General features: G+C 43.9%; 1 protein-coding gene across 1 annotated transcript in view; it reads left to right on the forward strand.

Moving 5' to 3' along the window:
- Nucleotides 1-13,451, forward strand: part of TLL2 (tolloid like 2) — a 150,856-nt gene that overhangs the window by 65,565 nt on the left and 71,840 nt on the right. Inside the window, exon 3 of the mRNA XM_033187340.1 lies at nt 3,458-3,535. Coding sequence (XP_033043231.1) covers nt 3,458-3,535 — 78 coding nt within the window. The remainder of the gene's footprint in view (nt 1-3,457; nt 3,536-13,451) is intronic.

Raw genomic sequence — 13,451 nt, forward strand, 5'->3', positions numbered from 1 at the left:
AGGCTGGCAGGGCCATATCACTAAGGGCCTCATCAGTGGTGTTAGGAGGTGGAATCTATCCCAAGGGCAGCAGGGAGCCATGGAAGGGTTTTCACCAGGAGAGTGGCCAAGCCACACTAACTCCAGGTAGGTCCCCGGTAGACAGTGCTGGAAGCACTGTTGATAAGGACAGAGGAGGGCTCTATATTCTTAACTGCCATGGCTCCAACCTCATCTCAAGCTGAGCTAGACCCATGACTTCATATGTCTTCTTACAGACCTCCTGGATGGGCAATACCTTGTATCCCCTGGGAATAAGCAGCCTCTACCAGGCACCTCCCTTGTTCTCTTCGTTCTTTCTATGACTGAGGCTGAGGAGAAGGAGTACAAGCTTGGGGGTCAGACAGGACCCACTCCAGCCATCACCTTTGCTAACTCTCTCTGCTTCCTCAAGACAAGCAAGTCATTTCACCTCTTGGAGCCTTGTTTCCTCATCTGTTCATGGTCCTTTTGTTGCTGGGTCTTCATGAGACTACAAATATAAAACTGAAGGTGAGGAAAAGCACTTGGCACTGTTCCTGGCACATGGTTTGCACCGTAATTGGGACTTAGTAAACACTAATTCTTTCCCCCCTCCATCACTGGGGGGCACTTGGTCTCCCCACTCCTATTCACTACTTATTATCCCTGGCATATACAAAACCAGTGCAGTTACAAAGCCCTTTCATGTCCTCTGGTTCCCATCTAGTTCACTCAGAATAAAAGCCAAAATTCTGAATGGCCTGCAAGGCCCCACATGAGCAGATCCTCCAAACCCTCCACTGCCTGCTGATCTCATCATCTCCTTCTCTCTTCCTCACTCATTCCATTCTGGTCGTACCCACCTCCCCCTACCAAGCACACTCCCACCCCGGGGCCTTTGCACTTGCTGTTCACATAGTTTGAAATGCTTCTCTCCAGATATCCACCTACGTCCTCCAGACCTAAATATCTGGTTCACTATTTGTTTGTCATTTGCTCCCCTACCCTTCATCAGAATATAATTTCCGTGAGGTCAGGGTACAGTTTCTTCTGCATTGTATCCCAAGCAGTAGACACAGCATCTGGCCTGTAGCAGGTGTTGGATAAATATTTGTTGAATGAACAAATGCCTAAACAAACCATTACTTCATTTGGTCCTCGCAATAGCCCATTTGACAGATGGAAAATACTAACACCCAAGTTCCTCACCACAGTTGCACAGCTGAGTGAGGCTGAGCTAGACCCAGAGCATCGGCCCCAGCTGGCCTCCACGCCACAGGTGGTACATTCCTCTGCTGCTGAGCGATTTCATACCATCAGGATTTCCCCTGACCTTTAGCCTGAGAGGAAATGATATTGCCGCAACTGGATGAATACCCAAAGGGCCAGGAGCTGGCAGCGAACACCCGGCAGCTGCAGGGAGTGTGTGAGTGGATTCCAGGTTGGCTCGGAGGCAGCGGAACGAGCAGGATGCAGGCGTGGAGCCTCCCATCTCCGCCTGGCTGTAGCGGGACCTTCTCTACAGGAGACCTGGCAGTTGCACCCACTGCCCAGGTCACGGTCACAGAGAGGGAAAGTGGTGGCCTGCATGTGAGGAGTTGGGAGCAGGATCACGTGGCTGTCTGCAGGGTCATCCAGGCCCAGGGGTTGGGCTCGTGGTGCCACGTGAGCCTTGGTTGAGCAGTGCGGGAAGCCTTTATCTGTGGGGACAGGGAAGACCACTGGGTGTCTGACCAGGAGACTGTGTCCTGAGCCCTCAGCTTCCCTGATGGGCTGGGCAACCCTGGGCTAAACATTTTGTGCCTCAGTTCTCTCCTCTGCAAAATGGGATTACACATGAAGTGTTCTAATCAGGGTTAAAGGGGAGACTGGGAAACTGACTTGTAAGCTATAAGTTTCTAAATAAATGCAAGGAATAATTGTTTTGTTTAAACATATTCAGTTGTTTTGATGTGGTTTTGTGTGTGTAATAGTCTCTCCTGGACATAGTCTTTGTCCTCAAATCTGCTGCCTGGTGTCACTACCCACCCAGTTATTTGAACTCCAAGGACAGGTGGCATTGGTGGCCCCTCTCTTTCCTCAGATCGAATCCACCAGCCCTACCTGCAAGCTCTGCCTATGACTGTTCCCTAATACGACAGGTCTCAGCACCTCCACTGCAGTGTCCGGCCCATGCCACCACCCTGTCTCACCTGGACCCTTGCAAGGCTCCTGACTGTTCAGCCTGCTTCTGCTTTTGTCTGCCTGTGCCCCAGAGCAATCTTGGTAAAACACAGATAAAAAAACATTCCTCTCCTGCTTTAAACCCTCTGCAGGGTTCCTGTGACAAAGAGAATAAAGTCACAAAACACAGCCTGGTTGGCAAGGCCCCGTGGACCTGCCTCCCTCTCTAGCCCTGTTTCTACTTGCCCACCGCGGTTGTGCCTCTCATGACAAGCTCAATCCCCATCTAGGCGCCTTCTGGATCCTTCCCCTGTGGAGGATGTTCTGGCCAGATCTCCCCATGGCCAGATCCTTCCTGCCTTTCAGATCTCACTGCCATCCCACCTCCCCGAGGCCCCTCTCCAACTATCAGATAAGCAGCTCCTCCCATCACATTCTATCACATACTGGATTTGATCTTCTTCAGAGCATTTTCCAAACCTGCAATGATCTTATTCATGAATTTACTTACCTGTGGTTTATGGTCCAACTTTACATTTAGAATGGACATGTCTTGAGAGCAGGAACTCACCTGCCTCATTCACTGCTGGATCCATGGTGCCTGGAACTGCACCTGGCCCATAGTAGGTCAAATGTATTTGGTGATTGGCCACATTCCTGGTAGAGACAAATGTTAACACAGTTTATAAATGATGGCTACTAGCAAACATGTACAAGCATCACTGTCCTTCGTGAACAGAGTGTCTATGGAGTCTAATTTATAAGGTCAACACAGTAGGTTCCTACACAGAGACTTACCCAACAGAGGAAACCCGAACGCCGAGAGAGTGCACAGGGTAACAAAGGCAGCAGTCACGGGACACGTCGAGTATTCAGCAGCACTGGGCACATCTCCCTGCGTTCTGCACCACACAGACTCCAGGCCCAGAGAGGATGCTATTTGCATTTGGCCTTTCTTATGGAGGTTGAGGGGGTGAGGAAGCTGATTTTGGGGTTGCCTGGTAACTTTGTAAATTTGATTCTGGGTGCCCTTGAGCTGATCCAGGAGAGTTATTCTTTTATTAATTTGTGAATGATGTGTGTGGTTATTTAAAAAAGCAGGTTTGTTTTTGCTCTCACATCTAGAATAGTGTGGGGCCATGTGGTAAGGGCTCAGTTGATTTGTGGAACGAAGCTTACGGATCCACAGTGATTCTGCTCATCCCCAGGTGACCAGGTTTGCTCCCTCATCCCTTGGTGCTCATGCAGAGAAGGCTGATGTGTCCTCACGCCTCTTTCTTCTCCATTCCTCTAGGTGGGTTTGAAGAGCAGGCATCTGAGAGCAGCCCAAACGCCACAGCCACGGACACTGGCACCAAGGAAGCTGGAAAGGGTAATGTGAGCCCTCACCAGGTCTTTGGGTACCTTGTTTTCTCTCAGTTGTGGAAAAATACATGTGACATAAGACTTACTATTTTAAAGCATAGCCTTTAATGGCATTAAGTACATTCACAATGCTATGTAATCATTACCCCTATTGAGTTCCAGAACGTTTTCATCACCCCTAAAGCAGGCTCTGTACTCATTAAGCAGTCACTCCCATTCTCCCTTCCCTAGTGCCTGGCCTTGGATAGCTCTTATGGAATCTTTTCCTATCTCAGTGGCTGAAATGGACTAGAAGCACTGAGGTCTGTGGACGTAAGCAGGGCTGGCATGCCGCCAGTGACAGGGATGGAAGGGCAGCATTTAGTGGTCAGGAACAGTATGGCTCTCAGATAAACTCTGCTCTCTTGGCTGGACTTTTCTGCCTTGTGCATGGCTCGTGAGTCGAAGCCCCTGAAGACCTGGGAGGGGCCGATTATGTGGCTTTGGGAACTGAGTGTCTGAGAGAATGAATGGGTGAGGGAGGCAAAGAAGAAAAATAAAACTGGAGTGGGGATTGCGAGGGAGGTGTAGACTAGAGACCCCATGGGCTACTAAGTGGAAAGCAGGTGAGGTGCTGGTTGACTGTGGGCAGGGAGCCAGGAGCCTGCCCGGAAGCACCGCTACTGCCTGTCTGTATGCAGATGCTCAGACCTGAGTGTGGTCTGCTGGTTGTTTAAGAGTTTCTAGCTTGGAGATCACTGGACACATCTCCTATTTTGGAGAAGCTTCTTCTGTTCAGAAGCAGTGCTGGAGGAGAGGGGCTGCTGGACTTCTGTCTGGCCTGCATCCTGTAGGAATCATGATTCACCATCAGCAGTAGTATTTCTTCTACACAAACTTCACAGCAAAGCAAAAGGAATAATTTTTAAATGCCAGAATCTTATGTCTCAGGGACGTCCATGTAGGAATGAAATAGAAATCATAATTTATTTTGTGTTTCAGCTTTCATGCTATTTTACATTTTTACATATATACTTGCATATATGTAATTTTACACAAATGCATAAATGTGATAATATCATCATACTTTTAAAAGTGTTATCTTCTTTTTCTTTTCCCTTTAATGTGGCCGAACTCCTTTCGGGTTCTTTTTCCACATACCAACCCTCTACGCCGAACTCCTTTCGGGTTCTTTTTCCACATACCAACCCTCTACGCTTTCCCAGGTTATGCATGCTAGTGACTTTGTATACAGCCTTCATATTTTTCTCCATGCACATACATTGATATATATACAGGGATAGATGCATATAAGCATACATCTAAACATAAATACAGATACAGGCTTTGTCATCGTTTTAAAACATAGAATCACATTTGATACACACTTTTTCTGCATCATGCTTTTGTCATCAATACCTCATGGGCACAACCCCTCCAAGGCACTTGTTATAACTTAAATGTATTCTTTTGAGTAGATATTCCTGGTATGGACGGATCATAATTTATTCAGTGTTTTCCTTATCAATTAGCATTCAGTTCACTTCAAGCTTTTGCCATCATGAACAATGACTGCAGTAAACGTTTCTGAACATATATCCTTACATATTTAGTATGCTTATAATAGATGTTGCTAGGTTGTGTTTCTAAAGGTGTAACAATTCACATTTCCATAGCAACTTATAAATGTACTCCTTACCCCTTATTCTTACTAGCAGGAGGGAGAACTCATTATCAGTGTTTTAACAAGTAAGCTGTGGCTTATTGATATTTAATTTGTACTCCTCTGACTGCTGGTGACTTTGAACATTTTTTCCTATGTTTGTCAGTGGGACTCGCCTCTTCCTGTCCTGTGCCCATTTTCCTATTGGGTTGCTGATCCTCCTCTTCAATTTGACTTCTTTTAGAGAGAGGCAGATCCTTTAGTCACCCATTTGACTTATCTGCATTTGTTTCTTAGCATATATATAGGTTGCTGTTTGGACTACGTGCAGGGCTTGCTTTCAGATCCGTGTTTTTCTGCTTTGCTTATTTAAGGGTATTTTGACTTATAAATTTTTGGGTTCCCCAGACATCTGGTACTCAATGGTCCTTCTTCACTTGGCCACAAATGATCAGCACTTAGTGGTAAAAATGGAGCATGCATGAATGAATCCAGCAGGGTTTGTCATCACACTGCAGTGACAAAGATGCCACACTCATTTTTTCTTCCTTATTTATGTGATTTATTATTGCATAAAGACCACACCCAAACTTAGTGACTTCAAACAATGGTTTGTTATTTTCATGATTCTGGGGGTTGACTGGGCTCAGTGGGGTGGTTCTTTGGCTGATGCCATCTGGGATCACTCACTTGATTGAATTTATCTAGTAGGTGGACTGGACTGGAAGGTCCAAAAAAACTTTAGCTACACCTCTGGTGCCCCAGTGTACCTCCTTGTGGCCCTGCTCTCCATGTGGACTGTCACCATTCAGTTGTCTAAGCAGAAACTTTTCATAGCATGGTGATTGGCTTCCCAGAGGGAGGGAGCAGAAGCTGCCAGTCCATTTAAGGCCTGGACTCGAAACATCAAGAATGCTACTTCTGCTACATTCTATTAACAAAATAAGCCAAAAGACCAGACCAGATTCAAGGAGAGAGAAATAGATTCTACTTCTTCATGGGAGAAGCAGCATGACCTCACAGGGATAAGGGGACTTGGCGGCCATATTTGGAGAATATTTGGAGACCATATTCTCCCCTTGCCTCTGCTCCCCAGCAATAGATATTGTCAGAGTTTTTGATATTTACTGGTTTGTTGGGTGTAAAATGATCCAACTATAAACTTGGACAGTCAGACACACTGGAATTTGAATCCCAGCTCACCCACTTAGTAGCTATGACTTTGGATAAGTTGTTTAACTGCTTGTATGAGGTTTAGAGGGAATTAGAAATAATATTGATGTAAAGCACATAGCCAGGTGTCTGGAACTTAAAAGAGGCTCAAGGAATGTAGCTCTTCCATTTCCTTCTCCCCACTTCCACCTCCAGGAATGATATTATCCAGCATTGAAAGTGCATCATCTACCTCTGGACTGGGATTCCACAGCTGTGCAACAGCTGCATGGAAACACAGAGGACAGGAAGGAATACGGCGGCTGTGGCCCATGAAAATTCTGCCTCTAGTGGGGTTGTGCACAGCACCCACACTGCAACAAAAGATCTTGGGCTTTTCGGGGATGGTGATGATAGCAGTTCCCCAGTCTGCAATTCCCCCAAATGGCCCTGGTTTGTTCGAAGAGGATAAGGAATGTGCAGGCTAGGCCAGTCCCTCCACTCTGCATTACAGCAGCAGACAAGCATGTCTTTAAGCATCCGGGGCAGTCCTGAGGAGGAAGGAGACCTCGAAGTGAGGTGAGGGCAGGCCGTTCTAGCCAGTCCCTCCATCCTTCCCATCCCATCCCATCCCTCAGGATGCTATTGGCGCCAACCCTGGATGCCTCTTGCTTTCATTTGAATGAAAGATAAGACACGTTGGGTCAATCTCGGGTTCCCTTTAATCACAACTTGCCCCCCTTCCACCACCCCCAGGAAAAGAGACCGCCCAGCCAGGAGAAAGGATCTGAGGGAAGCCCCCAGTTTCGGCAGCAGGTTTATTTCCTGGCATTATGTGGCTCCCCTCAGCCCTGACGGTGGGGATTTGTGCCTCCAGCTTTGGGGAGGGGGAAAAGGCTGAAATACTCACTCAGATCCCCTCCGGCAGACCCTTTGGTCAGAAGGCTGTCCCTCCTCTGGAGATGAGAGCTCAGCATGCATTTCAGGGCTGATAATGGGATTAATGAAATGGAGTGTGCAACGGCTCCATGAATGAAGCTGTGACTGTTTTGATAGAGCCTGATTTCCAGAACCATTTTCATGAAAGAGAATGGATCTTTCACTTTCAGTAACATTTCCTAAGGGCTTTGTGTGAAAGCAAATAATAATGGAATCAGAGGACAGGCATCCCACAAACTTGGGTGCAAAACAGCGCTCGATGCTGGAATTCCTGACATCACTTATGTCAGTTTACTTGGGTGTAACAACTGAGCCCCACGAACTTCAGGCCCTCCTTTTTAGCCCGTCTCAAATGCAGACTTTCATAGCCATTGTGGCAGCTCACACTGAGCCCTTACTCACTGCAGGCATTTGACATTCATTACCTGGGTCACCACCGCCCTGCAGCAGGAAGTGAGGCTCCGAAGGGGAAGTGATTTGTCCAAAGCCACATAGGTAGCAAATGGCAGCATTTATCTTGAGCTTAAGTCCCCCTGACCCCAAACCCCTTGATCTTAACCTTTGGGCTGTATCAGTGGTTCCCAAACTTCACTGAGCTTTGTAATCACCTGGGGAGCTTTAGAAACTGCAGGTGCCTTGACTCCACTCTAAGGCCAATTGATTCTCAGTCTCAGAGCAGGGAGGCAGACACCAGAATTTTTTAAAAGCTCCCCAGTTGAATCTAATGTGCAGCCAGGTTTGAGAACCACTGTGCAGAATGATCTAGTCTCCCATTTACTAAGGGACCTTCAGCCTTTCGAGACTGCTGCAGGTGAGGTGCAAATTCACCCGTCACCTTTGGAGTGAGGGTTATGCAGATGGCCGGGCTGTCAGCGTGTTTACTTCCAGTGTGGGAATGACCAATTGCCTAATCTAAAAATTGCACTTCCTCACTGGAGAAGGCTGGCTCAGGCCTGGTTCTGTTTATGACACGGCTGTGCCTTCAGCTGGAAATAGAATATTGAAAAGCAACAACCGCTTTGCTCTTTCAGAGAGGACAGGGCTCACTCCCGGAGCCAGAGAATTTAAATGGGCTTTATCCCCCCCTCAACCCTACCCCAGTGTGTTAAATCCTGTCAGACGCCCTGAGCTCCTCTTCAAATGCAGGACTCTTGGCCATAATAAATAATTACATCCTTCTATTTGGACTCCGATTCCAGATAGTAGTAATCCAAGAAAATCCAATAATGACAGTTGCATTAAGATCCTTCTTCCAGGCTCAGCAGAACATCTGTTTAGACATATTTTTAATCGGCAAATGCTTCCTGTGTTGAGTCCTTAGCAAATTAAATTTCTCACTGGACCAAAGGGGAAGCTGTCATTCAATAACCCATTTCTGGAAATTACACCCTAGCTTCTTTCCAGGTGCACTTAAGATTTTCCCATGCTGACTTGGCTGCATAAAAGCGACCCTTACAATACCAGGTCACATGTATATACAGCACAGGTTGTCAGAGAAACATGGAATATCTTAGTGTTATTTCCTTGAATAGAGAAGTATTTTTGCCCATTCTCTAAAGGAGAGTTGGCGACAGAGGAAAATTAAGAGACTTGTTGAAAACCATATGGGAAATGAGCAACAGACTTCTACTTGCTACATTGCTGCCTGTGATTACTTAAGACTGGATGATTCTCAGGATGTAAACATTAAGGGCTTCAGTGTTGCCAACATTTTGGAGAGGTTTCCAACACAGAGTTGTTTGGACTGTTGGGCTGTTTATTTTTAGAATAGCTCATCCCTTCTTTAATTCATTCATTCAAAATATAAAAATATTGAATGCTCACCACCAGTCAGGCACTGTGCAGGGTGTGGAGAATAAAGTGGGGAACAAGCTGGCAACAGTTCTTGCCCTCATGGAGCTTCCAGTCTACAAGAACAATTCACATTTGACATCTTGATGCAATTTGTAGTTTAGGGCTAGAATAGCAAATTAGAGTATCTTCCGTAGAGGGCAGGCAGGTCATCTAAAAGGTAAAGTAAGCCAAATAGGACAATGTGAGGGGGGAGAGAGATTCCAGCAAACAGAACATATGCTCTGACTATGAAGAGCAGGTGCTCCTAAACTCCAGTGGGTTGTACTATGATGGAAGATGGGCTGCTTTTGCCAAATCTTTCAGTTTTTAAAGAAAAACTAGAAAATCTGGATTCTTATGTGAAATCCCTTGATATTTAAAAGTTGGCTCCTACAGTGAGATTTTTTAAAAAACATAGTGTGGGCCAAAAGTATCCAGGCCAAACAAAAACACATCTGCGGGTTGGGTTCATCCCAACATTGCAAGTGTATGACTTCTGTTCTAGAAATTCTGGTGGTAAGACAATTATTTTCAGGTTTAACAATGTATTACATACCAACTTTCTGGGTCTGGAAATATGACCAACTACATGAGTAGGAACCCCTTATACAAGCAGAGGAGCACTGAAAAAAATACTACATTTTTCCGACCCCAAATGGAAAATATGGAGTTGAGTTCAAAGGAAAGAAAGGTGAATGGCCATGATCAGAAGAGAATAAGGAACATAAGTCACAGAAGGAAGCCTCAGATGCTGTCAATGTTAGCAGCAGCAAATCCATACAGGTCTGCAGCAATTTGATTCTTGCCTCCTTGGAGGAAAGAATTCAGCCAAGGGGCATAAGGCAGAGTGAGAGACCCAGGAAAACTTTAGAGCAGGAGTGAAAGTTTATTGAAAAGTTTTAGACACCTGTAATCCCAGCACTTTGGGAGGCCAAATGGGGTGGATCACTTGAGGCCAGGAGTTCGAAACCAGCCTGGCCAACATAGTGAAACTCCATCTCTACTGAAAACAAAAATAGCTGGGCATGGTTGCACATGTCTGTAACCCCAGCTACTTGGGAGGCTGAGGCAGGAGAATCTCTTGAACTTGGGAGGTGGAGGTTACAATGAGCCGAGATTGCACTGCACTCCAGCCTGAGCAACAGTGTAAGACTAAAAAGCATTTCCAGGAGGGAGAAGTGAGATGTAAGAAATAGCAGTGAGCAAGGGAATGGTTGAATATGAAGGCAGATATCAATCTGTATTGCAAACAAACACAAATAAGTCATTGATAATGGTGACTAATTTGGGGTCTTGAAAGCAAGCAAATAATAACATGAAAAATTGGAGGGTATCTTACAAATGAAAATATTTTAAAAACCCTGCATTTCTTAGAATGAGGCTGTGGTTTCTGGTTGCTTCAGATCTGTCTTCTTTTTTTTTTTTTTTTGAGATGGAGTCTCCCTCTGTGGCCCAGGCTGGAGTGCAGTGGCGCAATCTAGGCTCACTGTGAGCTCTGCCTCCCCTCCCGGGTTCACACCATTCTCCTACCTCAGCCTCCCGAGGAGCTGGAACTACAGGCACCCACCACTATGCCTGGCTAATTTTTTGTATTTTTTAGTAGAGATGGGGTTTCACCATGTTAGCCAGGATGGTCTTGGTCTCCTGACCTCATGATCCTCCTGCCTTGGCCTCCCAAAGTGCTAGGATTACATGTGTGAGTCACCACGCCTGGCTGCCCAGATCTGTCTTTTTAGTTCACTAATTCTTTATACTTTAAAAAGTCAAGTATGAATGTTAAACATGAAAGGCAATATTAAAGAATAGAAAGCACATAATGGAAATAAAAAGTAAATATAGAAAAATTTCTTAATCTAATAGAAAGCAGGAAAGGAGAATAAAAGGAGGAAAAGAAAACAAACAAACAAACAAAAAAGAAAGCATAAAACAAAAGGAAGGTAATAAGTCCAGATGTATCAGTGATAAAATAAATGTAATTCACTTGTTAGAAGATTCTCAGCTTGAACAAGAAAAAAATCTAGCTGTTTGCTGCTTACAAGAGACACCCCTAAGGTTGGGCATGGTGGCTCATGCCTGTAATCCCAGCACTTTGGGAGGCTGAGGCGGGCAGATCACGAGGTCAGGAGATCAAGACCATCCTGGCTTACACAGTGAAACCCTGTCTTTACTAAAAATACAAAAAATTAGCAGGGCATGGTGGCGGGTGCCTGTAGTCCCAGCTATTCGGGAGGCTGAGGCAGGAGAATGGTGTGAACCTGGGAGGCGGAGCTTGCAGTGAGCTGAGATCACGCTATTGCACTCCAGCCTGGGTGACAGAGTGAAACTCTATCTCAAAAAAAAAAAAAAAAAAAAGAGAAATCCCTAAAACCTAATTAAACTTACATGTAGAAATCCTAAAAAAAAATTAGCAAATGAAATCCAACAATGTATAAAAAAGAATTATACAGCATAACCCAGTGGGATTTATTCCAGGTATGCGAGACTGATTCAACATTTGAAAATCAATCTATAGAACCTGCTACATCAACGAGCTAATAAAGAAGAATCCTGTTATCACAGCAATTGATTAAGGAAACATATTTAACAAAATCTAACACCTATTCATGATAAAACTCAATAAATTAGGAATAGAGAAGAATTATCTTAACTTGATACAGAGTGTCTAGAAAAGACCCTACAGCTTACATTATACTCAATGGTTGAAAGACCAAACACCTTTTCCCAAGACCCAGAACAAGGCAAGAATGTCTGCTCTCATACTCTCATTCAGTGTAGTTCTGGAAGTTCCAGACACTGCAGTAAAGCATGAAAAACAAAGAAAAGGCAAACAAGTTGGAAAGGAAAAAATGAAACTGTCCCTATTTGTAAATGACATGTTTGTCTACATAGAAGATCCTAAGAAATCTATTAAGAAAAAAGAAAAGCCCAAAAACCTCCTAGAACCAATCAATGAGCTCAACAAAATTTCAGAAATTCAAGGTCAGCACATTTCTATATTGGAAATATAAAATTCTATAATGGCTCACATTTCTATATTCTAACAATGAACATGCAGAAACCAAAATTAAAAACGCAATGGCGTATAGACAATCACTCCAAAGAAGATGAAATACTTGGATACACAGTTAACAAAATTTGTACAGGATTTGTGTGATGAAAATTAAACAATGCTGATGAAAAAAATCCAGACAGACCTAAATCAGTGGAAAGATATGCTGCATTCCTGGATTGGAAGACACATATAGTAAGGGTGCCAGTTCTCTCCAGATTGTTCTATAGGTTTAATGCAATTTCTATCTCAACATAGTTTTTTATTTTCATTTTTTGCAGGCATGGACAAGCTTATTCTAAAATTTATATGGAAAGATAACTAAAACAATTATGAAAAAGAAGACTGAAGGGGCGTAATCACTCTACCCCATATAAGGCTTACTCTATAGCTACAGTAATCAAGCCGGTATGGCACTGGCAGAGTGATAAACATGTAGACCAATGTAACAGAGAACCCAAAAATAGACCCAATTACTGTATGACCCAGTAATTCTACTCTTGGATATTTGTCCTGGATAAATGAAAACTTACCTTTACACAAAAATCTGTACATGAATATTCATAATGGCTTTATTTGTAATAGCAGGAAACAATCCAGATATCCTTCAACAGGTGAATGGGTAAACAAACTGTGGTACATCCATACCATGGACTACTACTCAGCAATAAAAATAAACTATTCATACAGGCAACAACTTAGATGAATCTCCAGGGAATTATGCTGAGTGAGAAGAGCATAATTATTATCCCTATTATATGCTGTATGCTTCTATTTATATGATATTCATCAAATGACAGAATTTTAGAAATGGAAACAGACTGGTAGTTGCCAGAATTTTGCTATGGATGGAGGAAAGGGGAAAGCGGGGTAGATATCGTTACAAAATAACAGTATGAGGGATACTTATGGTGTTGAAACTGTTCAGTATCATGAATGTGGTGGTGGATACATAAAACTGTAAGTGTGATAAAATTGTCTTACAGGCATACACACACAAATTAGTACAAGTAGTGCTGGAGATATCTGAGTGAAATCAGTGGTTTGTATCAATGCCCATATCCTAGTTGTGTTATTGTACTGTAGTTTTACAAAATGTTACCATTAGAGGAAATGAAATCTCTGAAAGGAAGGTACTTGAAATCTCTCTATTATTTACTACAGCTGCATGTGAATCTACAACTATCTCAATAAAAATTTCAATTTACAAAAAGCTACTTTAGATACCAAAAAAGATAATATTGAACCTCAATATTATGATAATTGCAAAGCTTATTGTATTGTTTGTTGTGGGAAATGTAATTAACT

Source organism: Trachypithecus francoisi, unplaced genomic scaffold, assembly GCF_009764315.1.
Source record: "Trachypithecus francoisi isolate TF-2019V2 unplaced genomic scaffold, Tfra_2.0 Contig01579, whole genome shotgun sequence".
NCBI lineage: Eukaryota > Metazoa > Chordata > Mammalia > Primates > Cercopithecidae > Trachypithecus > Trachypithecus francoisi.